The 22,852-nt window shown below is 46.1% G+C and overlaps 3 protein-coding genes and 1 pseudogene across 9 annotated transcripts; 3 read left to right on the top strand and 1 right to left on the bottom strand.

Moving 5' to 3' along the window:
• Positions 1-3,694: 3,694 nt before the first annotated feature.
• Hmgn2-ps2 (high mobility group nucleosomal binding domain 2, pseudogene 2) lies at positions 3,695-4,092 on the top strand (annotated as a pseudogene).
• An 831-nt stretch (positions 4,093-4,923) lies between these two features.
• Positions 4,924-10,571, bottom strand: Cryab (crystallin, alpha B). 3 transcript variants are annotated; one of them, XM_039080879.2, is made up of 4 exons: positions 10,432-10,571; positions 8,396-8,687; positions 7,246-7,368; positions 4,924-5,265 (listed from the first exon to the last, which is right to left on the bottom strand). In XM_039080879.2, the coding sequence occupies exons 2-4, from the start codon at positions 8,594-8,596 to the stop codon at positions 5,062-5,064; spliced, it is 528 nt and encodes a 175-aa protein (XP_038936807.1). In that variant the 5' UTR covers positions 8,597-8,687; positions 10,432-10,571; the 3' UTR covers positions 4,924-5,061. The 3 variants fall into 3 exon arrangements, with proteins under 3 accessions (XP_038936807.1, XP_038936806.1, NP_037067.1); XM_039080878.2 differs by lacking the exon at positions 10,432-10,571 and adding an exon at positions 8,778-8,987; NM_012935.4 differs by lacking the exon at positions 10,432-10,571 and having other exon boundaries at positions 8,396-8,925.
• Positions 9,241-10,816, top strand: Hspb2 (heat shock protein family B (small) member 2). 3 transcript variants are annotated; one of them, XM_063264802.1, is made up of 2 exons: positions 9,241-9,743; positions 10,329-10,816. In XM_063264802.1, the coding sequence occupies exons 1-2, from the start codon at positions 9,650-9,652 to the stop codon at positions 10,619-10,621; spliced, it is 387 nt and encodes a 128-aa protein (XP_063120872.1). In that variant the 5' UTR covers positions 9,241-9,649; the 3' UTR covers positions 10,622-10,816. The 3 variants fall into 3 exon arrangements, with proteins under 3 accessions (XP_063120872.1, NP_001399119.1, NP_569115.1); NM_001412190.1 differs by having other exon boundaries at positions 9,555-9,743; positions 10,449-10,816; NM_130431.2 differs by having other exon boundaries at positions 9,555-9,743; positions 10,167-10,816.
• A 4,933-nt stretch (positions 10,817-15,749) lies between these two features.
• On the top strand, positions 15,750-22,739 carry C8h11orf52 (similar to human chromosome 11 open reading frame 52). Of its 3 annotated transcripts, none has more exons than NM_001109559.1 (4): positions 15,750-15,898; positions 20,053-20,090; positions 21,002-21,066; positions 21,638-22,732. In NM_001109559.1, the coding sequence occupies exons 1-4, from the start codon at positions 15,867-15,869 to the stop codon at positions 21,881-21,883; spliced, it is 381 nt and encodes a 126-aa protein (NP_001103029.1). In that variant the 5' UTR covers positions 15,750-15,866; the 3' UTR covers positions 21,884-22,732. The 3 variants fall into 3 exon arrangements, with proteins under 3 accessions (NP_001103029.1, XP_038938092.1, XP_063122230.1); XM_063266160.1 differs by lacking the exon at positions 15,750-15,898 and adding an exon at positions 16,111-16,375 and having other exon boundaries at positions 21,638-22,739; XM_039082164.2 differs by lacking the exons at positions 15,750-15,898; positions 21,002-21,066 and adding an exon at positions 16,104-16,371 and having other exon boundaries at positions 21,638-22,739.
• The last annotated feature ends 113 nt before the right edge of the window (positions 22,740-22,852 follow it).

Raw genomic sequence — 22,852 nt, 5'->3', positions numbered from 1 at the left:
ATGAGCTGACATTCCTACACGCTTCCTTGAAGTTTCCCAACAATTCTGCTCTTTGTCTTCACTCCACTCTTCGTGCTGAGCCCAGGTAACAATACCATCTGCCCTGCCTTTAACTGATGAATAAGATGTCCAGTTTTACTAAATTTTAATTAGTGTGTATGTATGTGTGTGTGCATATGCGTGTGTGCGTGCGCGCGCGTGCACTCATGCACATGTGTTGGTTTCTGTTGCCTTCCAAATAAATCCTGAAGAGTTTAGTAGAGCCCTTTCTCCATTGCCTCATGATCCATATTCCCTTTCACACAACCAGTTCTTTTTTTTTTCCCCCGGAGCTGGGGACCGAACCCAGGGCCTTGCACTTGCTAGGCAAGCACTCTACCACTGAGCTAAATCCCCAACCCGACAACCAGTTCTTCAATCCTCAAAATACCTGGGCACTTCATGCTCTCTGGTTAAATCCATGCCCCTACTATACCATGTATCTCTTGCTCACTTTGATAAACTATTGGGAATGAGCAAAGATTCTCAACATTCTTTTAGTTCTACCCCAGCTCCCAAACCAAAACTAACACAAATAGGAACTGCCAGATTCCTCATTAGATGGGCACAAGAAAAAAGAAGAGGCAAGTCCTGAGGCAGGAATGGAGGAATTAGAACATGTGCACACTGCTAGTGTGTGTGGAAAATGACAAACTGCTGTGGAAGCATTGGCAGTTTCTCGGGAAGCTGAATGTATAAAAGCACAGGGTTACACACACACACACACACACACACACACACACACGCACACACACACACACAGCACTTAGGAGGCAGAGACATAGGCAGGCTATTTCAGAGTTTAAGACCAGCCTGGTCTACAGAGCAACTTCCAGGACAGCTAGGGCTACACTGAGAAACCCTCCCTGCCTCAAAAACCACCACCACAAACATATTTAAAATCTAAAAACAAAACAAAACAAAACCCCAAAACCAACTTTAAAGCTAGTCACGGAGGGCCATATATTAAAGGTTATATTATTAGGAAGTATCCAAAATAGGCAAATCAGTAAATAAAGCAGACACATGGTCATCTAGAGCTGAATGTATGTAAGGTATTGAGTACTAAAATCTAAAATTGTCTGAAGAGATAGATGTGCAAGTCTATGCATGTATTATTGAGAGTGCACTGTACAACTTGAATGAGTAAATTAAGTCACAGGTAAATAGAATCTTAGTAATTCTGTCTAGAAAATTCAGTCAATTAGTCAATAAAGTGTTTGCTCCAGCACCTACATTAAAAAATAAAAAATAAAAAAAAAAAAGACACAGAGATGTGCGTCTGCCATCCCAGCACTGGAGAGGAAGAGGAAGCCGCATGCCTAGGGCTTGCTAGCCAGCCAGTTCTGCCAAATCTATGAGTTTAAGGTTCAGTGAGAGAGGCTCAAGGGAGATAGGATGTAGGCTGCAGATGAGGGGAGATGGTGGGAGAATAAAAGCACTTGATGTGCACAGTAAGGACCTGAGTTCAAATGCTCAGAACCCAGGTAAAGCCAAACACAACAGCACACGTGTCTATGAGTCCAGAGGTCCCACAGGAAAGGGGGAGCCAGACAGGAGAATCCCAGGAAGCTGGAAGGCTAGCTAGTCTGGAGTGCGCAATGGGAAAAACCAAGACATCCACTCAAAAGAAGTGAAAGCAAGGACCAGAGGTTGACCCTTGACAGACACACAGGCACCCTGATACGCACCCTCATTTACATATGCAAATGTTTACATGAACACACGGACACACATGCAAAAACAAAACTATGGCAGAGAACAACTGAGACACGTAGCACCATTAACCTCTGGCCTGAACACACCTGCACACATGTGTATGTGAACTCATGCACACATGCAGAGACAAAGAATTTCAGTTACCATTTCCAAGATTTCTTCAAAGTAGACATTTATCCCGGACTCTCTCTCTCTCTCTCTCTCTCTCTCTCTCTCTCTCTCTCTCTCTCTCACACACACACACACACACACACACACACACACACCCTTCCTACCCCCACCTCTCTTCTCAGCTTTTTCTTAGCGTTTTATTTTTGCTATGTCAAAGATGAGAACTAAGACATCACACAATCACACATACTAAACAACACTACCACTAGCTATTCCCTCAACCCTCTTTCATAGTTTAAAAATAGTTCCTAGAAGCATCTCAAGTAGACCTCCTTGCTGTCTCTTTTACCATAATTGGGTCACAGCCCTTTCAAGAATCAGCAAAGACCGAAGGAATTTCTCTGCTTTCTCTGAAGCACCTGCGGCTGCCCTTGGTTTCTGTTACATGAAGCACATGGCTTGGAAGGTGAAATGAATGCTGGAACAAATCTTGCCATTGGCCAGACCAAAAGGGAACATTAGCATTTCCTTATGTAACCAGTATTGATTGCTGCACAAACACAGAAATTGATTCTGGTGTTAGAGAAAGGGGCTTTCTGAGTAGATCATGGGACAGCAGATTATCGGAGACCTATTTTGATTTTATAAGGGATCATTTAACCTATAAGACTTGAAACATTGCTGGGCATGGTGACACATACCTTTAATCCCAGCACTCAGGAGGCAGAGGCAAGTGGAATTCTGTGAGTTCGAGACCAGCCTGGTCTACAAAGCCAAGGCTGTTATACAGAGAAATCCTGTCTCGAAACCAAACCAAACCAAACCAAACAAACAAACTAAAAGCAGAAAGCTCATATTACCCCAGCTCCTCTCTCCTATATCAAAAAGACCTGAAGCAACTGTTTAAAAAAAAAAAAAAGAACTTCAAAATCAGGATTGCTGTGGGTTACCCCGGAGTTGTTTGTATTTTGACACTAATTCCACTGCCCCAAGAAGGGCTGTCTAGTCACATACTCAGGACTCAGGTGACTTCTTCAGAACCTTCTCCCCATTTTAACTTGTAAAATAAAGGTGAGAGCAGGTGATTGGGCAGGGGAAGGAAAAGTGGAGCAGAAAAGTTGGGAAGAGAGAGCAAGAGGGGGTCGATGGGAAAGGAGGAGGCAGAAGGAAGATGGGGCACATAGCCTGGAGAAACCGCAAGCTATAAGGGATATCACAGCTGGGGAATACAGTGGTGTAGTGGTAAATCTGCCCAATCTAGGCACGAGCCTGTATTCATATTAATAGTGTTGTGTTTTCTTTGCACGGGCTATTTTTGGGTTGGAGAGGTTACTGTAACAAATTTGCGCCTAACATGGGGCACGAACCCATGACCTTGAAATTAAGGGTCTCATGCTCTATCGGCTGAGCTAGCCAGAGAGTAGCAATATGGGATAGAGCTTCGCAGGTGAAACGCTTTGTTGACTGAGATGAAAATATCCTACAGAATGCCATGTGGCCCTATGGTGCCAGCACTAGTGCGGTATAAAAGAAACCTTTTTTTTTTTTTCATTTTACCGCAACACAGGATTAGTTCCCAAACTGTATGCTTTGTGAAAGCAATTATCTCACTTTAAGATAATTTCTTGTGGGGCTGGCAAGATGGTGCAGCAAGTTAAAGCACTTGCCACAGAAGCTTGACAACCTGAGTTGGATCCCTGGAACCCAAGATAGAAGAAGAGAATAGACTGCCAAGTTCTCCTCTGGCCTCTATACCCCAGCTGTGGGACACACACGCACACGCACACACATACCCCATCTCATAAAATAATAATTGCTAGTGTGAAAAAGCAGTGAGGACGACCCCGGCCGGACCAAACCCGCGCGCCGCTGCATACCTGTGTTCAGTGCTAACGTCTGGGCCACCGCCACATCCAAAAGAAAGACTGAAGGGGAAGCTAACGGAAACCAAGCCAAGGTGAAGGACGAGCCACAGAGAAGATCTGCAAGGTTGTCTGCTAAACTTTCTCCTCCAAAGCCAGAGGCCAGGCCTAAAATGGCCCCTGCAAAGAAGGGAGAGAAGGAACCCAAGGGAAGGAGGGGAAAGCCGATGTGGGTAAGGATGCGAATAATCCTGCAGAAAACAGAGACTCCAAAACAGACCAGGCACAGAAAGCCGAAGGTGCTGGAGAGGCCAAGTGACGTGTGTGCATTTTGGATAACTGTGTACTTCTAGTGACTGTACAGTTGGAAATACTATTTTTTATCAAGTTTTATAAAAAAATAATAATTACTAAATAAAAAAAATCTTCAAAAGGCACATCCTCAAGTGAACCTAAAGTTAACTACAGTAGAGATGAGAACTGGTGCTACAGGCTTGCCAGATATCGTGTAGCAGGGCTCAGTGAATCTGACAGAAACTATGTCTAGACCCATTAAAATGGAGAGAGGTTTTTGGGGGGTTTCTATTTTGTGTGGGCTTCCCCCCACCCCAGGGGTTAGTAACTTTAGGAGGAAGATGTTCTTCTGATTTTGGTGTTTTGTTTTTTTGCTGGATTTCTTATTGTCATTTTCATGTTTGGTAGAGAATGGTCTCGGTTTAAAAGGTATCTGTTGATTACTCTGTGCCATTCCCGAGAGGCTCTCTCGTTCGACAGTCACCACCCACGAGCTATTTACTGTCCTGTGAATTAGCTGAGGACACTCTTCAAATAACACCAAGGCCACCGTGTCCCCCTGGTGAAGTAATTAATCTCAGAAATGCACTGAAGTCTTTTATGTGGAGTTAGCCAGAGCTGATTCATCATGACCCCTGCTGGGACGTCACCATTTCTCCCTTCTTAGTCTACTCCTAAGGACTCTGTCCTAACCAGTACAGTGTGTTATAAACTGAAGACTGGAATACCAGGAGAGTGAATGGTTTTCCCTGGGTTTGTACTGTACAAAGTTCTGGAGCCAATCACTCTGACCAAACGTATCCTCGGAGCCCCCTGAATCACAGGGTGGGGATCAGCAGATCTGCTATGTTTGCAGATTGGTTTAAAGCACACTGGGTTTGCAAACACGAGGCAGGTCTGTTGCTGAACGATATTTTTTATTAGCTTAATAATCTGGGCCAGCCCTTAGCATTAGTAAGCTTCGGCACTAGTCACAGATGTTCATTCGCTGATGGGAAACTTCCTTGTCTTAAAAAATGCAACGAGGAAAGGGAATCTACTTCTTAGGGGCTGCAGTGACAGCAGGCTTCTCTTCACGGGTGATGGGAATGGTGCGCTCAGGGCCAGAGGCCTGTTTCCTTGGTCCATTCACAGTGAGGACTCCATCCGATGACAGGGAAGAAGTAATGGTGAGAGGATCCACGTCGGCTGGGATCCGGTACTTCCTGTGGAACTCCCTGGAGATGAAGCCATGTTCGTCCTAATCCGAGAGAATGAAGGGCAAGGGAGAGAAATAAGAGCAGGAAATACCACCACTTGCCCCAGACTCAGACATCCCCTGCCCTTGGGTTAGAACAAAAGGCCCTAAGGGGGGAAAAAATATCTGGAGCTGGGGATTCAGTCTAGTAGTGAAAGGCCTGAGTTCACCTCCAACACTGTAAATATGCAGATAGCTAAGTCCAGAGCTGTTTGTCCAGGTTTAAGGCTAGAATAAACTGTCCAGATGGACACACCTACCAATCAGAGTGTAGGAAATCTGAAACAGCCCCGAATTTCATAGATCTTCATATTCGGAGACACAACTACAATTCAGGGCATTTCCACAAAGGAATGAATCCATGTTGACTGGACCATGGAATTTAGACTCCCACTTTGGCATTGAGTATGTCTGTATCTTTTTTTTTTTTCTTTTTTCTTTTTTTCAGGGCTGGGGACCGAACCCAGGACCTTGCGCTTCCTAGGCAAACGCTCTACCACTGAGCCAAATCCCCAACCCCGAGTATGTCTGTATCTTATAGGAAGCCCATAAATTGTTCTAATTGCTCAGGAATGTCTCAGAATGTTTCTAGTATAATATTGCTGATATTATATAAGGTGACCCTATCAGTGACACTGTGGTCCAGTCCTAAATCATGAGCAAAACCGAGGTATTGATTTTTGTTTTTTGTTTTGTTTGAGATAAGTAGGGTTTCTCTGTTGAGCTCCTGCTCTCCTGGAACTCATTCTGTAGTCTAAGCTGGCCTCTAACTTAGATCTGTCTACCTCTGCCTCCCAAATGTTGGGATTAAAGGCATGCACCACCACGGCACAGCTGAGTTATTTTTTGTTAAGATTTTTTTAATTTTATGTATGAGCACTCTATCTGCATGTACACCTGCATGCCAGAAGAGGGCATTGGATCCCATTACAGATGGTTGTGAGCCACCATGTGGTTGCTGGGAATTGTATGCAGGACCTCTGGAAGAGCGGTCAGTGCTTTTAACTGCTGAGCCATCTCTCCAGGCCCTAAGTCATTAATTTTTTTTTCTTTTCTTTTTTTCGGAGCTGGGGACTGAACCCAGGGCCTTGCGCTTGCTAGGCAAACGCTCTACCGCTGAGCTAAATCCCCAACCCCAAGTCATTAATTTTTTTTTTTTTGGTTCTTTTTTTTCGGAGCTGGGGACCGAACCCAGGACCTTGCGCTTCCTAGGTAAGCGCTCTACCACTGAGCTAAATCCCCAGCCCCCCAAGTCATTAATTTTTAAGAAGCAATCATAACACCTTTTTAGGAAGTCAAGAAAAAAAAATGCTAAAAATGCAAGAGGAATTGTGGATGCTAATCCTGTTACCTATTGAATCCCAAGTACCCCAAGCATCCACACAAACAAATCTCAATTAACTTCCTCACAGCCATAAGCCTGAAGCTCTGAAAAGCAGACAAACCAAGTAGCATAGCATTAAACTGAGCAGAAGAGGCATGGAATCCTGAACATTCAAAAGCCACAGATTTTATTGCCTTCGACTCCGTGGTGACTGTCATTTCGCAGAGCCATTATGTACAGCACACTGTGCCTAGAGCAATGGCTGCCAGTTTGGGGTACAGAAAGTACCCAAGGAGTGAGTTTGTTTGTTTGTTTGTTTAAAGGTTGATGCCTGAGCTATGTCCCTAAAACTTCAGATTCAATTGGCCTAGGATGTGCTGAGGGTTGGGAATGTTGAGAATTCTTCTGCTATTCTGACGTCACTGGACAAGACAAGGCAATCAAAAGGAACATCCAGGGGAAAGTTCTCTCAGCACAGCCACAACACTAACAGCAGATCTAGCCCTAACTTGTTTCCCAGCCATTGATCTATAACTCCTGATCTAGTCTTATGTTTGGGGACTGGAATTCTGCCAGCCTCAGAGGCTGGTGGCGGCAGTCCCTGGCATCCAGCAGGGCACTAAATGAATTCACAAGAGAAGGCAGAAAGGTCCACACACCTGGCGCTCTTCGTGCTTGCCGTGCACCTCAATCACGTCTCCCAGAACCTTGACTTTGAGTTCCTCTGGAGAGAAGTGCTTCACGTCCAGGTTCACAGAGAACCTGTCCTTCTCCATACGCATCTAGAATAACAAGGGGGCGGAGGAGAAAAGATGGTAGAATGTCCATTAAGCTGGAGAAGGCTCATCGTCCAGGAGATTTACTTCCTGCCCTGGTAATCCATCCTCTACCTGGCTGCTGGGGGAAAAATCCTCTTATGACTAGTGACACTGGTATATGTGAGCCACCATGGTGATACCCAAAAGACACCTCTTAGTCATCCATCAGTCCCAAACTTTACCGAGAGGCACAGGGAAGAAGACGGGTCAGTAGGAGACTAGTCACAAGAATGGGTCTGGGGATGGCATCTGCTGCCTCTCTACCCAGTGCTGGCTTTGTCATTTGTCTATAAAACAAAAGCCCCCTTTTTCTTGTTCAGTTGCCTGCCAAGTTTCCAACCCACTCGATCTGGAATGTTCTGTCCTTCCAAAGCCCTTGCTCACTCAGCTCCTGTTTCCTCACACGCGAATATTTTTAAACCACAGTGTTATCTGTGACAACCTCTGTTAATCTTATCTCCCACGCTGCTGAGATAAGAAGTCAGGGCTTCCCAAGAGCGGTCCTCTTAAGGCATGGACTGAAGTCAATGCACTGTCTCAGCCCCGAGGAACCCGGAAAGTCATAGGCCAAGGAAGAGAGAGAGAGAGAGAGAGAGAGAGAGAGAGAGAGAGAGAGAGAGAATATTGATTGATGTATCCAGCTCCATCAAAAGGAAGTGGGGAGGAAAGAAGACAGGAAAAGCCCAGAATGAGTGGGTTTCTATCTGATCTCTACAGTTTGAGATGATAAAATCTGCCAGGACTGGGACTATTAAAGAGGTGGGTAAAGGAGTTGAAAGAGGAGAAAGAGGCACCATGCACAGAAAAATGGACCAGGAAACAGGAGCATCAAACAGAAACAGGTGCCCACAGGAAGAAGAAAACAGTAACCTCATTTCTCTGTACCTTTGCACACGCACATGCCTAAAATGACTTAGGCAGGGTGAAAGGGCAAAGGAATGGAGAGACCAGGAAGGATACGTATTCCTGCCCTGGCACAAGGGAGACTTACCTCTGAGAGCCCAGTGTCAATCCAGCTAGGTGCCCGCAGGAAGGAGGGTGGCCGAAGGTAGAAGGGGCTCAGGGAAGTGGCTGTAGAGAAGAGGTCAGACTCCAACAGGTGCTCTCCGAAGAACTGGTCAAAGAGGCGGCTTGGGGAGTGGAAAGGAAAGAAGGGACGCCGGATCCAGGGGTGGTGGATGGCTATGTCCATGATGGCTAGATGAGTGTAGAGTCGGTTAGCCGGTCAACTCCTTCAGCCGCTGCTACAGCCTGCCCCTTATATATGCAGTCTTGTGAAGCTTCTGGAACGGTGATGTCAGGGGTTTTATTATCCCAGCTCCCCGACAGTTCATGGGGACTTGTGATCAGGGATTTGGCAGGGTGACACATACCCAGTACTCACTGAGCTAAGAAAAGAGAAACACGGGGCAGGGCTGAGCTGGCCGGTGACTTGTCACGGTCTTGTTTCACTAGCTCTCTGTCCACACCTAGTGGCACCCACCCACCCCATCCTTGTTCTCTGGAGCCAGGACAGGGTCTGGAATCCCAAGCAGCTGCTGGTGGGCCCCTCCTCCTCTCCAGTCTTGCATGCCAGGGGAATTGAGCCAGCAACTATCTTGGGCCTGGGCAGAGGCTGGAATCTTCCTGGGCTGAGCCCCAGGGACATTAACTCTTTGTGGAGTCCCAGAGGAGAGCTGTGACCACCAATATGTCAGAACTAGGTGTCTGACTGGAACCCCGAGTTGATCTAGGTTCAGAAGACCCTGACATTAAAAAGACAGAAAATGTTTCTTGTATTTTTGACGTTCTGTGGCTCATAGAACATTGTCTTTTTTTTTTTTTTTTTCTAAGTAATGTGCTCAGTGCCTGAGACTGATAAGGACAAAGGGTGATGTGGAATGTACAATTGGTGAAGGGCCCAACCAGGCCTCTCCTTGCCCTCCTGCAGCGCACCAGTTTCTCTTCCCAGCTTACTCTAGGACCAGGACCCTCAGCTGTTCTTCCAGGCCTATGCGACAGCTGAAGGGTATACAGAGGAGGGGACTTAGGGGGTCCAGGCTGCGCTGATCACACCCTCATAGCTGCACTCTAGACTTAGGCTCCCACCCCTCCCCCATCCCCCAGACGCTCTGCACTATTTTGGGTGGTGTAGACCCCGCCCCCACTCTGACTGAGTCCTGGCTCTCCCTCTGAAGCTGGAGGGGTCGCCTTGATCTTGTTGGGGCTACACTTGGGATCAGGGCTACTAGTCGCAACAGCAGTCATGTCGGGCCGCACAGTGCCACACGCCCACCCAGCCACTGCCGAGTACGAATTTGCCAACCCTAGCCGCCTGGGCGAGCAGCGCTTCGGAGAAGGTATGGCTCAGATGCTTCCTACCCCCACCTCCGGAAATTCTGGGCTCACTGCCCAGCTTCACTGGCCTCCACTCTACCTGGGGCTTAAGTGAACTCCTGAGGTGAGCCATCTCCCACCCCAGACTCCCCCCTCAAGCAAGACTCTCTCTGGTCTTGCTAACAGACTTCAGGACCAAACTTTAGATCGGCAGGGCTTTCGGTGTCCGGGCCTTGCACGCTTCAGAGTATTTTCTGGTTTTGCTTCTGTCCTCCAGTTCCAGCTCGCTTTTTCCGTAACCATCTCCTCTCCTTTCCCAGCCCCTCTACAGTTTCCCACCTGCTCTTCTAGCCCATATCTCCAGATATCGCCTTTCAGCCCTGTCTGTGCCCGCTGCATTCTTCCTCATCCTGCCTCTTGCCTTCTCTTTCTTTCTCTGCTCCCAGGCCTCCTGCCAGAAGAGATCCTGACCCCCACCCTCTACCATGGCTACTATGTTCGGCCCCGGGCCGCCAGAGCTGGGGAGGGCGGCAGGGCAGGGGCCTCAGAGCTCAGGCTCAGTGAAGGCAAGTTCCAGGCATTTCTGGATGTGAGCCACTTTACCCCAGATGAGGTGACCGTGAGGACTGTGGACAACCTGCTAGAGGTGTCTGCCCGACACCCCCAACGTCTGGACCGCCACGGCTTCGTGTCCCGAGAGTTCTGTCGCACCTATGTCCTGCCTGCAGATGTGGACCCCTGGCGGGTCAGAGCTGCTCTCTCCCATGATGGCATCCTTAACTTGGAGGCACCGCGGGGTGGCCGGCATCTGGACACGGAAGTCAATGAGGTCTACATCTCCCTGCTTCCTGCACCTCCTGACCCCGAGGAAGAGGAAGAGGTAGCCAGAGTTGAACCCTGACTGCCAGACCCAGAACCCGGTGAATCCCCTGTCTACCTCCCGTGGTGATTCCAGAAATCCACCACACCCCAGAGGGAGCAGCATTCCTGGGAGATGGGATAGGTGCATGGTCCACAGTGTATGGTTTGGTCCCTTGATGAATCGTAGCCTTCGATTTAATTCTGGGTGAGGCTAAATAAACCAAAATCTAGGGGCCTTGTTTGTGCTGCTCCTGTCTGTAACCTGGTAGACCGAATGGCGTCCGTGTGGGCAGAAAGTCATAGGCTGCTCTTCCCACTGTGAAATATGCCTATCGTCTCAGCATCCCCAGCTCACACTTGGATGCTGAGATCACACCCGGAAGCTGACACTGGCTCCAGATCAAATTCCTAGCCATAATTTTCTCACAATGCAACAAAAGAGAGGGTGATCCTGGGAGGGATAGGGGATAGGCCATCCAAACAGCCCAGAGGGCACTGTCTGAGCTGGCGATTAGGGACACAAAAACAAGGGTCTCCAGGCTGTCTGGCCCTTTTTTGGGTAGGGGTTAGGAAAAATGTTTTTTTGGCTGGAGAGAGTAGCCTGAAGCTCTAGAGTGAGTGCTTTGCTCCTCACATCAATGGGATATTCGTGGAAAGATCTCTGAGAGAGGGAAGGGGTGTGCATACATGGGCACACAGACACATTAATCCACCATTATCACTGAACCTACAACCTTCCTATTTGAGTACAGGGAAGACTCAAGCAAGAAAGCAATTGTTTCTGATTTAGTAATAACCCATAGAGAGGAACTCTAGAACACTGTACCTAACCTAAGACTTGCAGTTTCTACTATCATATTGTAGTGGCAATGGTCAGGAAAGGCTGAGGTGATTTTAGTGCTGGAGGTATGGTGTGTTCAGAAAAGTCAGCTGGTGGGGGTAGGCTGTAGCCACGCTCTTTACAATCAAGAGAGCTTCATACATGTGTATGATTTGAGGGGTTCCTTTTAGTCATTCATATATTTCTATGAATGACTATGCATTCCATGTCATAGCGGATATTTGAAATTCCTTCGTTAATGTGGTTGTTTCTTAGCTTTTGGGGTTAAAAAAAATTATTTGAAACCCAACGAAAGCTATCAGTCCTCTTACCAGAAAAATACACACATGCAAATTTGTCAACAAAGTTTTTGAGATCCATTCATATCCCTCTTAAGGGTGTGTGGACCCCTGAGTTAAGAGCTCTTCTTCAAATAATTTGACTATTGGCTTTAAAATCGCTTTCTTTTAAAAACAAAAGCAAGACCTGGAGTGATAGAGCGCTTGCCTGAGAGGCGCAGGCTCAGTTAGAGCCCCTGCGCCCTACAGAGACTGAGTGAAATGAAAGCCCACCTCAGAGAAACAACTGGGGTTACACTCTACTCTTCATGTAGCATGTAGTTCAGTAAGTATTTATCAAGCAATACGCAGACCGGGTAATCAAGTACTGGAGACAAGCATTGTAAATGTAAGTCGTAAGAAACAGGTACCTTTGATGAGCTACCCTCAGTGAGCCTAACCTCTGGATGAGCATAAGACTGAAGTGTCTCTGACAACGCCCATACGTGATAGCCCTGACTGGAAAACGACCACTTACAGACCGTGCGTGTGCGTGTGCGTGCGTGTGCGTGCGTGTGTGTGTGTGTGTGTGTGTGTGTGTGTGTGTGTGTGTCTGTGTGTGTCTGTGTCTGTGTATTCTTAAAGACTATAAAAAGAAAGGATACACAGCATGGCCTGTAAAATTTAAGATATTTTACTCTTTAGCCTTCTGGAGAAAAGTTTTCTGACTTGTATTATTAGCTATGAGATTTAAAAAAAAAAACTTTTATCTTCATGCAGAAAGTTTAAAAAATGTTTAAGGAAAAGGAGGTATGTTGCCTCTTCAGTCCTACAACTGTGACACTACAAAAAATAGCCACCTTTTGTAAATCTATATCAAAGTTTTTTTTTAAAGATTTATTTATTTATTTTGTATATGAGTACACTGTAGCTGTCTTCAGACACACCAGAAGGGGACATCAGATCCCATTACGGATGGTTGTGAGCCACCATGTGGTTGCTGGGAATTGAACTCAGGACCTCTGGAAGAGCAGTCAGTGCTCTTAACCACTGAGCCATCTCTCCAGCCCTATATCAAAGTTTTATGCAAAAATAAATAAGTGAATGAAAGTTAGGTGCGGTGACCCAATCCCAGCACTTGAGAGGTTAGGGCAGGAAGACCAGGAACCCGAAGTCATCCTCAGCTATGTCATGAGTTTAGGGCCTGTCTAGACTGCAGCAGACTCTATCTAAAAAACAATAATGATGATAAAATATTTTCAAATCTCCATTTCAGATTTCAAACGGAAGAGCTTCCTAATTTCCTTTAGAGTTGAACTTAATTGGGCTACTTATTTGCTTGAGGGGAAGCCAGGCCTCACACACGGTAAGCCCACACTCAGCCCTGAGCCTTATTTAAGTAAAAAAAACAAAAAACAAAAAACAAAAAACAAAAACAAAAACAAAAAAAAACATTTGAAAATCACTGATTTAATTCAAACCTCCACTCCATCAAAACATCAAAGTTCTTCTAAAGTTATTAATCAACTTGCTTCTGTGTCTTTTTGAGTTGCAGAGACTTCAAACTTCACAAATAGCCCACTCCGTTTTCCTTTGGGGCATGCACACACACGCACATGAGCACACACACATATGACAAGAGATTAAACCTAGGACCTTGTACATGCTAGGCAAGGATTCCACCACTGACCAGTCTTAACCATTTATTTTAGGACAGAATCTGACTAAGGTGCCTGGTTGGGTTTGAATTCACCGTGTAGCCCAGACTGGCCTACCCTTCTGCCTCAGACTCCAGAGTACCTGAGATTACAGGGGCAACATCCTAAAAGCTCAAGCCCAAGAACCCTAGTGAAGAGTGTTGAGGAAATGAGAAAGGACAGACACAAAGACAAATAGTCAATCTGGGACAGGCTCTCCATCCCCTCAGCATGTTTATTAGATACAGCACTGGGGTTGGTCTTGGTAGGAGGCTCTATGTTGGGCTTCGAACACTGGGGAGGAGGAAGCCGAAGTTGCTAGTCTTTGTACACACTGATCAATCGTTCATAAATATCCATATTTAAAAGGCTGAGCCCACATCAAAGTACACATTCACTCGAGATTTCAGTCACATGGGGCTGCCGACAGGCTGGCACAACCAGGCCTGATTAATTTCTTCTTCTTTTTTTTTTCCTCGGAGCTGGGGAACTGAGCTAAATCCCCAACCCCTGGCTAATTTCTTCTAAAGCTTCCCTCTCCCTAGTAAAGCTGTGACTAGTCTACTGAGCCATATCTTGTGTCACTTTCTATGCCTCTTCTTACACACACAACTCTCTCGTAATAGACTGACAATAGACCCTGAGCATCCATGAGGAGCCTCAAATAATTCCAGATATGGACTGGCCGGGTCAGATTTTGAGAGAATCCTCATCAGCCTTTGTAATCCCTCTACACTTGGACTGATGTGTTTTAAGGTGTAGTGGGTGCTTTTTGTCTTTTCCGTGGAGTTTCTGGCCCTCTAAGAATCTGTATAAAGTCCTTTAAGTTGCTGAAGGTGTCTGGAAGTGAAGCGGATTGTGAGGGGCTTTGAGAATTCTATCCTGTAAGAGGCAGGGGATTATCGCTGGCTTTCGAGATGGGGAAGGGGAAGCAGGTTACAGGCTGAAAAGAATATAGTTAATAGTAGGATACAGGATGGTCTGAGGGATTGGAACATGAGATAGTAAAGTACAATGCCTTGCCATCTGATAACTGGCTGAGAACAAGAATTAATAATAGTGACAGTGGCTAAGACTTACTGAGGACGTCCCATCTGTCAGGCCCGGACTAAAGCTTTGTATACACATTCTCCTTCAGTTATCACAGCCCTATAGGTGTTACTGTCATGCCCAATTTTTCAAAGATGGAGAGTGCTGGTATTCTGTCTAAGCTCCACCCCCACAGTTGCCTGGCAACAGCCAGCTGTGCCTGGCACTATAAAGGGCTTGCCCCCTCCTCACTCTTTTTTTGGCTCTTCTCTGCTCTCTTGCTCTTGCCCTCTTTCCCCTTTGTCCCTTCTCTCCCCATCTCCCCCTTCCCTCCACGTGCTCATGGCCGGCCTCTACTCCTCTCCTCTTCTACTCTTCTCTCGTTAATTGGGAATTGAACTCAGGACCTCTGGAAGAGCAGTCAGTGCTCTTAACCACTGAGCCATCTCTCCAGTCTGCTCGCCCTTCCTTTCTTCCTTTCTTCTTTCTTTCTTTCTTTCTTTCTTTCTTGTTTGGTTCTGTTTCTGTTTATTTGAGACAGAAATTCTCAAAGAATTCTATAAATTCTTTGAATTCTTGGCAGGCCTGGAACTTGCTCCTTGTAGCCCAGGCTGGCCTCAAACTCGCAGAGATCCTTATCCCTCTGTCTCCCAAGTGCCAGGATTTAAGGCATACACCACCATAGTCAATTCTAAGGGGAATTCATTTAGCTGCCTTATAGCCTCTAGCCAGTGAGGAATGAGTCCAATTTTGGGACATTGGAAGCAGAAGCTACAAGCAGGGGTAAGTGGAGATTTTATAGTGACTGAGTGAGTGCTCCGTGCCAATCACTCAGCCATCTGGTTTATACCAGAAAGAGGATTAGGTGATGCATTCAGTACTTATAAATTTAGACGGTAAATAGTTAGGAGATATGCACACATTAATTCTAGTAATGAGAATATAAGAGCATTTCATTTCCCTACATTTCAGGTTCCAAAAGCCTCTAGGATTCAAACCCACACTGAGAAGATATGAATCTATTACCAATTACCTTGACAGTGAAACTCAAACCTGAGTGTGATAGGGTAAACATAAGGGACCACTCTTTACTCCCTTATGGAGGGTGTATTTCAAAGGCCGCGCGATACAGTGACAGACATTTCCTATGGAAACTCAGAGCCCTTTTGTATCTCAGGTTTCTTTATAAATCGAAGCCTGCAGCTTCATCAAAAGACGTTTCAAATCCCAAAGGTGAGATAACTCTCACCTGGAGCCCGTGTGTCTCTTTGCCCTTTGGCTGGGAACAATCACTTGGGAATCATTCCACCAGGTGGCTTCTAAGGTCCAACCTCCTTTGTTGAAATCTGACACTGACAGACTCCCTGGGAGCCGCGGCGGTTCGCTCAGCCAGGAACCAGGAAATGCGCAACCCTCTTTATGTCTGAAAACCAGCTGCGCTCCCTGTGAGACACATCCGCCATGGGAAACCGGCTGTGCTGTGGGGGAAGCTGGTGAGTAGGGCCGAAAGGTGGAGGGGACCGCCTCCAGTGGTAGATATGAAACCCTGAGAATCAGACAGCCTGGAGACCGTGCTTTCCTCCACTTGCCGTGTCCTGGGTCGAACACAGAGCGGCACCTTAGGACGCTTAGAAAACACAGCAAGCTGTACAGTGGCCAGAGATTGGCTGCACTGGTGGGCCAGCCTTGTTTCTCTCTTCTCTTCTTTCCTTCTGATGCTCTCCTTTTCGTTCTTCCTTAGATCGTCATAACGGGAGCATTCGAGTGCTCTTTCTGCGCAGTCACTTTATAATCTCGACTAATTGTCCCAGCACTCCTGGGAGTGAGTGGTCTTACCGTTGAATAGCCAGTCAAGGAGCGGAGCGGAGATTCAGAGAAGTTAATGACTGTCACATGGCTAGTAACTTAGCCGGTAAAACAAGATTCCGAGTGCAGCGGCTAGACTTCACAGTCCATTCTTTCCTTAGTAGGTAATCAGGGATGTGACCATGGATTGAGCAACCGCATTTGGACAAATGTTTGTTTGAAATTGCCGAAGTAGGAAGGAAGAGTATCCATTGGAAATGCGAATATAACTTTCATGCTATTTGCTGTGTGGCCTCAGGTAGTCCGGTCATTGCACTGGGTCCTAGCTCCCCCCCCCACCCCCCGCGGAGCTGGGGACCGAACCCAGGGCCTTGCGCTTGCTAGGCAAGCGCTCTACCACTGAGCTAAATCCCCAACCCCGGGTCCTAGCTTTTTTAAAATATACAATCCCTATTGTTGCATCATAGGTTGGTTTTAGAGAGCAAACGCTAGTAAAAACAAAAAATAAATAAAAAAAAAAAACCGAATAATTTGTTGTTTTTGTAACTTTTCCCCCAGGGTGTTCACCACCACTACGACTCCCAAATATGGCTTAATCTTGTCAGCTGCCTCTTAGCTACATAATTCCATGACTGGGGCAGAGTTCAAAGACTACTTATTTACAAGTAAACATCGCCTGTAGAGAGAGAAGTGAGATACATTGGGAAGCACCTAAAACTTGAAAACAATACTGGACTGCAGTCCTGTGCCTGATAGTTCATTAATCTACTTGGTTATTAAACAAGTATTAACTGAGCATGTGCTAAGCACCAGGAAGTGACAGATGCAGAAGTCAGTTATAAAAGGACATTTGTCTAAACACGGTGGTGAATGCCTTGGATCCCTGCTATTGAAAGGCAGAGACAGGCCAGTCCAGCATAGCCAAGGTTACATAGTGAGATCCTGTCTCAAAAACCCAAACTTGGACAAATAAATAGGTCCCTGCGTATACGTGTATATTTGCTAACTTGTATATTTATTTACTTCTTTTGTTCGTTTGATTTTAGAGACAGGTTCTTTCTATGTAGACCGGGCTGGCCTTGAACTCACAAGAGAATCTGCCTGACTCTGCCTCACCAGTGCTGGGATTAAAGGTCTGCACCACTACACGCGGCCCTGCCCTGGTTTACTTACTTTTAGAGGGTGGTTCTGATCTGTAGCCCTGATTGGTCTGTAACACACTACTTAGATCAAGTTGACTTTGAACTTGTGGCAATCCCTCTGCCCCTGCCTCCCAAGTGCTGGGATCACAGGCAAGTCTTGTGTCTGCCTTTTGTTGATGTTCGTAAAATGTTAGAAGTCATGCTTAATATCTTACGCTATTTTATTTAATCCTTAATAACAATCCCATGATGTTTAGATTCTATTAACAGTGTCCACTTTATTTTTAAGAACATGGAGGAAGCTCAGAGAGGTTAAAAACCTGTTGAAAGTCTCACAGTTAGTCAGATATGGCCATTCTAACTCCAGAGCCCATTCTAGTAACACTGTGCCAAACAGTTTAACCAAAATCTGGTTTGCACCCTGAAATACTAGTAGAATTTTGGACAGATTTTAATGGGCAATATCATATTAAAAACCCAGACTTCAACATAGTATGATAATTGATGAGCTCTCTTATAGAATATTCATTACTGCCGGTTTTGATATAGAAGCAGTAAGCATTTACTGCAGAAAATTTGGAAGATAAGCAAGTATAAAATAAAAAGGGATCATAAGGGCTGGAGAGATAGATAGCTCAGCAGTTAAGAGCACTGGCTGCTCTCCCAGAGGACCCTGGTTTGATTCCCAGCAACCACATGGCAGCTTACTACTCTCTGTTCCTCCAGTTCCAGGGGACCCAACGTTTTCACACAGACATACATACAGGCAAAACACCAGTGCACATTAAATAGATACGTCATTTTTATATATGAAAGAGAGATCATAGCAAAGAGAAGAACATTTTCACGTGTCCCCATGTTGGTTTTTAAAGTTTTAGGTATGGATCTGGAGGGTGGATTGAGGAAAGGGTGTTGGGTGCTCAGGACCCATAGTTAAAAGGGGGTTGTGAAGCACCACATGTGGGTGCTAGAAACAGAACGTGGGTTCGCTGCAAGAACGGTCTGCATTCTTAACCACTGAGCCAGCCTTCGCATTATTTTGAAACTCGCATAGTTTTTAATCCCCAAAGCACGCCATTTTGTTAGCTTAATAAACAGTGAAAACTGTCCGTGCTGAGGTGTTCTTCCAGCACCGTTTTCAACATGGCTGCCCGGTTTGCCATTCTCTATATCTACCATTTACGTAGTCACTCATCAATATCGGTCATTTAGGATGTTTCCTGTTTTGAAGCAGTGATGCTGTAATAAGAAGTCATATCTACCTGTGTGTGGTCCTGTCCTGGGACACGAGATTGCTACATCAGACAGTAAATGCATGTATGCTTAAGGGTAGTTATCCTCCTTGCCATTCTGAAAGGACTGTTTGCATTTTTATTCTTATGACCACTGTGGAGGATGGGCCCATTTAGATTCTTTAAGTCTAGTCTCAAACTAATTCTGTCACCTATGGTTATCGGGTTGTGTCCAAGTTCTGTGTAATAGCCAACTCAGAAGCAGGCTCTGTTCACTAAAATTGGATGACTCTGGTCATGTATTATCCCATCCATATTCTCTCTGTCCACTTCAATACAAACAAGCAGGAAAACAGGAGTGTGACAAGGGACAGGGCGTTGTTTCCAATGACCTAGCTCTGACCCAAAGGGAGAGCTGAAGGAGCAGAGGCAGAGACTGGCTAGACCAACTCCCTGGTTCTCAGCAAATTGCTTCACAACTGAAAATCATGCCAAAACAGCTCTTTATCAAACATGTGGAAAAATCTGCCCCACAGTAGTACAGTAAGCATGATTTAGATGTCTGCGTGTCTCTCTTTTCCTTTCTCTTTAATCCATGAGAAGGAAACTTCCTGAGGAAAGGCAAAATCAGACAGATGGGGCTCTTGTGAGATTTGGAAATATACTAGCAAGAATAGACAGCCAAAGGGAGTTTGAAACTATTCACCCTGATTCCTCAGACAAGGGCTGTTTCCCTGTGCATCAGTCACATAGACATGTAGGCGCCACGAGGGACCCCAGGAGCAAGGTTGCTGAGTCACTCCCCAAAGTCCATGTTCCCAGTTCTGTAGACAGAGTGCTCCAAAGGGCATTAAAGGTTAAGCATCTCTCACTTCGTCTGTTAACTAAAAACAAGGACAGGGAAGTAGGAAGGGTAGCCACTTACTGGAATAGAGCTTTGAGGGGCCTTGACTAGGGAGCCCTGGTTGTGACAGCTCCTATGACTCCCAGAATGGAAGTCTCGGGTTTCCAAAGACACCCCCCTCCACACACACACACACACACACACACACACACACACACACACACACACACCTTAAAAAAATAGCAATGAAGACGCAGCCTCTGGATCCAGGAATATATTCCATAATTTGGCAGATGTCCCTCAGACTCTACTGGGATTAGTTTGACAGACAAGCCCAGAATAACCTTCAGGCCAGCAAGATCCCTGGCATGTCGCGCCTGGTTGGCTAAACCAGTATTTTGGGTGCGATTATCTCAGTTCTACCGCTTTACTTTCCAGAACCATCCATCTAGGAGAGGCATTGTACCTTTGGCAAGTGCTTTCAGGCTGACTCTGGCACAAAGTGAATCTTTGGGATGGCGGGGGGATGTCATCCAAGAATGTGAAAGAGATGGCGGGGCAAATGCGAAGGGGAGAATGTGCAGAGTCCTTCTTGCACACCAGTGATCTGTTTCTCCACACAGGAGCTGCCCATCGACTTTCCAGAAGAGAAACAAGACAGGTAATAGGGGAGAGGGTATTCAGAGCAAGGGAAATCAGAGAAGACAGTAAAACCCAGGAGAAGACAAGAAAGAGACTTGACCTTGGACAAGACAGAGAGGAATTTAGTTTACTGGGTCCGAGGCTAGCCTCTAACATGCTGGCCTTGACTTTCCCATTACTTCAAGGGACAGAGTTGGTTGCTCATAGCTACACCATACAGTTGAGCACTTGTGTTGTCTGGGAGCTGTTCTGTAGGTTCCCAGTGAGGAAGCGAGGCCCAGGAGAGTGTTCTAAGAGCTCTGGAAGAGCTGAAAACCAACTGTGAGAGGCAGATTCATGTAAATACATAATTGTAATATCTATTGGTTCTACAACAGAATACAGAAAAAACAAACAAACAAACAAACAAACAAAAAAACCCTTGAGGCTGTGGAAGTAATCTCTTCATAGGTCAACAGAAGAGAGAGCCAGCAGGGGCAGAGGAGTTACCTCATGCAGACGCTTGGGAGAGAATGGCTTGACTGAAAGTGGCCCACTGGTATAGCTCAGCATGCACTATATTTTTCTAGTAGTCTGTTGCCTCACATGGCTTCCCAGGCACACAGTAGATTTCCCAAGGCAGAGGAAATAGCTTACTCCTCCTTATCTCTCAGAGCATGGCCCAGAGCCTAGCACAGGATGAGCTGTCATTGCATATTCATGAAACTATGTTTGAGGGCTCATGAGCAAGGAGGACAGAAGACAGGGAATGGGCCAGATTGGATATCCTGAGACGGAGTTTGGAAATAGGTCAGTAGACCTGAGACAAGTAAGTAGGCACGCAGCCAGAGAGATCTGCTCGACTCCCACGCCAATAGACATTTGAAGAGGACAGTCTTAGCAGAGATGGAAAGAGAGATTAAAGTTAAAGCTGGCTTTCTTTCCTCACAGGGAGCCAAACAAGACCCACATTGAACATCCTGAAGCAGCAACAGTTATGGCAGAATGGCACGAAGGTAACGGTAGGCCTCTGTTGGCCTCAGGCTCAGATGTTGGATCCCAGTGCTCAGCTTTTTCACCCCGAGACAGATTCATCTCAACCATCTGTAGAAATTGCTGTGTCAGGTTAGGGAGATGGTTCAGAAGGTAAAGTCCTTCCGTGCAAGCTTGACTATCTGAGTTCAGATCTCCAGAATGCACATAAAAGCCAGAGGCAGTAACAGAAGCTTCTATAATCCCAGCACATCCCTACTGGGAGATGGGAAACAGAGCCGGAAATCACTGGACTCTTTCCAGCCTGCTAGCCTGGCTTATGTAGCAGCAAACAAGAAAGAGCCTGTCTCTAACAAGATGGAACGCAGGGACCCTCTTCCAAGGTGTACACACACACACACACACACACACACACACACACACACACACACACACAGAGAGAGAGAGAGAGAGAGAGAGAGAGAGAGAGAGAGAGAGAGAGAGAGACTGAGACTCATGTTGTGTTCCCTAGCCTCCCAAAGGAACATAGTAAGGGGACCTCAGCCTAACTGGTCCTGCGTGGGAACCTCCCTTAATTCTGTTGATTTCTACCAGGACTATGAAACAACGGCCCCGATGTACGAGCGAGTGCTACACCCGTCTGTGCCGCAAAAGAAAAGTTCAGACTGCACATCGGAGGAGAATGACTTGCACTATGCAGACATTCATGTGCTCAGCCAAATGCGGCCGCACTCTCTCAAGGTGAAATGCCTGCGTTCAGAATCTGCTACGGAGTACGCCACCCTTCGCTTCCCCCAGGCCACACCTCAGTATGACAGCAACAATGGAACCCTGGTGTGAGCCCTTGGAAGTTCTGATTTGTATGATTTTACCACTGTGGGAATAATCTACTGTTCTCGAGAACAAGGACCTTGACCATGTATTTATCTTAAAGCACACCAGAACATCTGGAATTGTGGGTCCCCCCACCACTCACTCCACTATGAATCTTTTGGTTCGCCACTGTTGTGGTAAGGTTAACTATGGGTGGACTGAGTTCCAAAAAATATTTATGTGCAAAAAGATTGCTCTTTGAGCCCTAATATTATTTGAAATCTCAAATGCAGCAAGAACCCTCTATGCACTCTGGCTGTTTCTGATAGGAGTTATTTAATGATATTTGATTTTGTTTGGACTTTTTGTTGTTTATTTGGTTATTTCTTGGTTGGTTTTTTTTTTTTTTGTTTGTTTGTTTGTTTGTTTGTTTTTTTGTTTTTTTTTTTTTTGAGAAACAGGATCTCATGTAGCCCAGACTGGCCTGGAACTGGCTGCATAGCTGAGGACGGCCTTGACATCATAATCTATCCCCACCTCCTACTACTAGTGCTGGCGTTACAGATGTGGCCACTCTGCTAACTAATTCTATCCAATTTATATACCTGTACCCCAAAGCCGAAGAGAAACGCTCTGGGAAAGTTTTCTGAGCTTTTGCACACAGCCCCAGGACTATTGTAGGCAATTAACCTAATAGCTAAGTCAAGGGCTCCAACCTTTATCACAGAGATGAGACTCCAACCACTAAGCCGCAAGGAGTTCAAGTTGTCGATACTAACAGCCCTCAGAAGACATCCCGGAGAAACTCTCCTTGCAAGACTGTTAGCAAGTCTGAGGAACCTTTAGAATCAGTCAATAAATAATATGTAGAACAGGCTGGTAATTGATTGTTCCCGGGGCTGAGTTTTGTAAGGTTTATCAGCCTACACTGGTCAGTGGTTGGGGTGTGAGTTTGAGAACAGAGGGCAAGCTTCTATTGGTTGAAGGCGGGCGGTA

Source organism: Rattus norvegicus, chromosome 8, assembly GCF_036323735.1.
Source record: "Rattus norvegicus strain BN/NHsdMcwi chromosome 8, GRCr8, whole genome shotgun sequence".
In the NCBI taxonomy this organism is placed as follows: domain Eukaryota; kingdom Metazoa; phylum Chordata; class Mammalia; order Rodentia; family Muridae; genus Rattus; species Rattus norvegicus.
Note: the sequence above shows the minus strand (reverse complement) of the source record. Positions and strands in the feature narration are given on the sequence as shown.

What these genes read in the sequence shown, in the direction of transcription:
- Cryab (XM_039080879.2), bottom strand. Translation starts at nt 8,596, where the DNA reads ATGGACATAGCCATCCACCACCCCTGGATCCGGCGTCCCTTCTTTCCT. An exon ending in TTGACACTGGGCTCTCAGAG is followed by an intron (nt 7,369 to 8,395) that starts GTAAGTCTCCCT and finishes TTGTTATTCTAG; the next exon opens with ATGCGTATGGAGAAGGACAG. An exon ending in GCAAGCACGAAGAGCGCCAG is followed by an intron (nt 5,266 to 7,245) that starts GTGTGTGGACCT and finishes CTCTCGGATTAG; the next exon opens with GACGAACATGGCTTCATCTC.
- Hspb2 (NM_130431.2), top strand. Translation starts at nt 9,650, where the DNA reads ATGTCGGGCCGCACAGTGCCACACGCCCACCCAGCCACTGCCGAGTAC. An exon ending in CGAGCAGCGCTTCGGAGAAG is followed by an intron (nt 9,744 to 10,166) that starts GTATGGCTCAGA and finishes CTCTGCTCCCAG; the next exon opens with GCCTCCTGCCAGAAGAGATC.
- C8h11orf52 (XM_063266160.1), top strand. Translation starts at nt 16,299, where the DNA reads ATGGCTAGTAACTTAGCCGGTAAAACAAGATTCCGAGTGCAGCGGCTA. An exon ending in CCAGAAGAGAAACAAGACAG is followed by an intron (nt 20,091 to 21,001) that starts GTAATAGGGGAG and finishes CTTTCCTCACAG; the next exon opens with GGAGCCAAACAAGACCCACA. An exon ending in TATGGCAGAATGGCACGAAG is followed by an intron (nt 21,067 to 21,637) that starts GTAACGGTAGGC and finishes GATTTCTACCAG; the next exon opens with GACTATGAAACAACGGCCCC.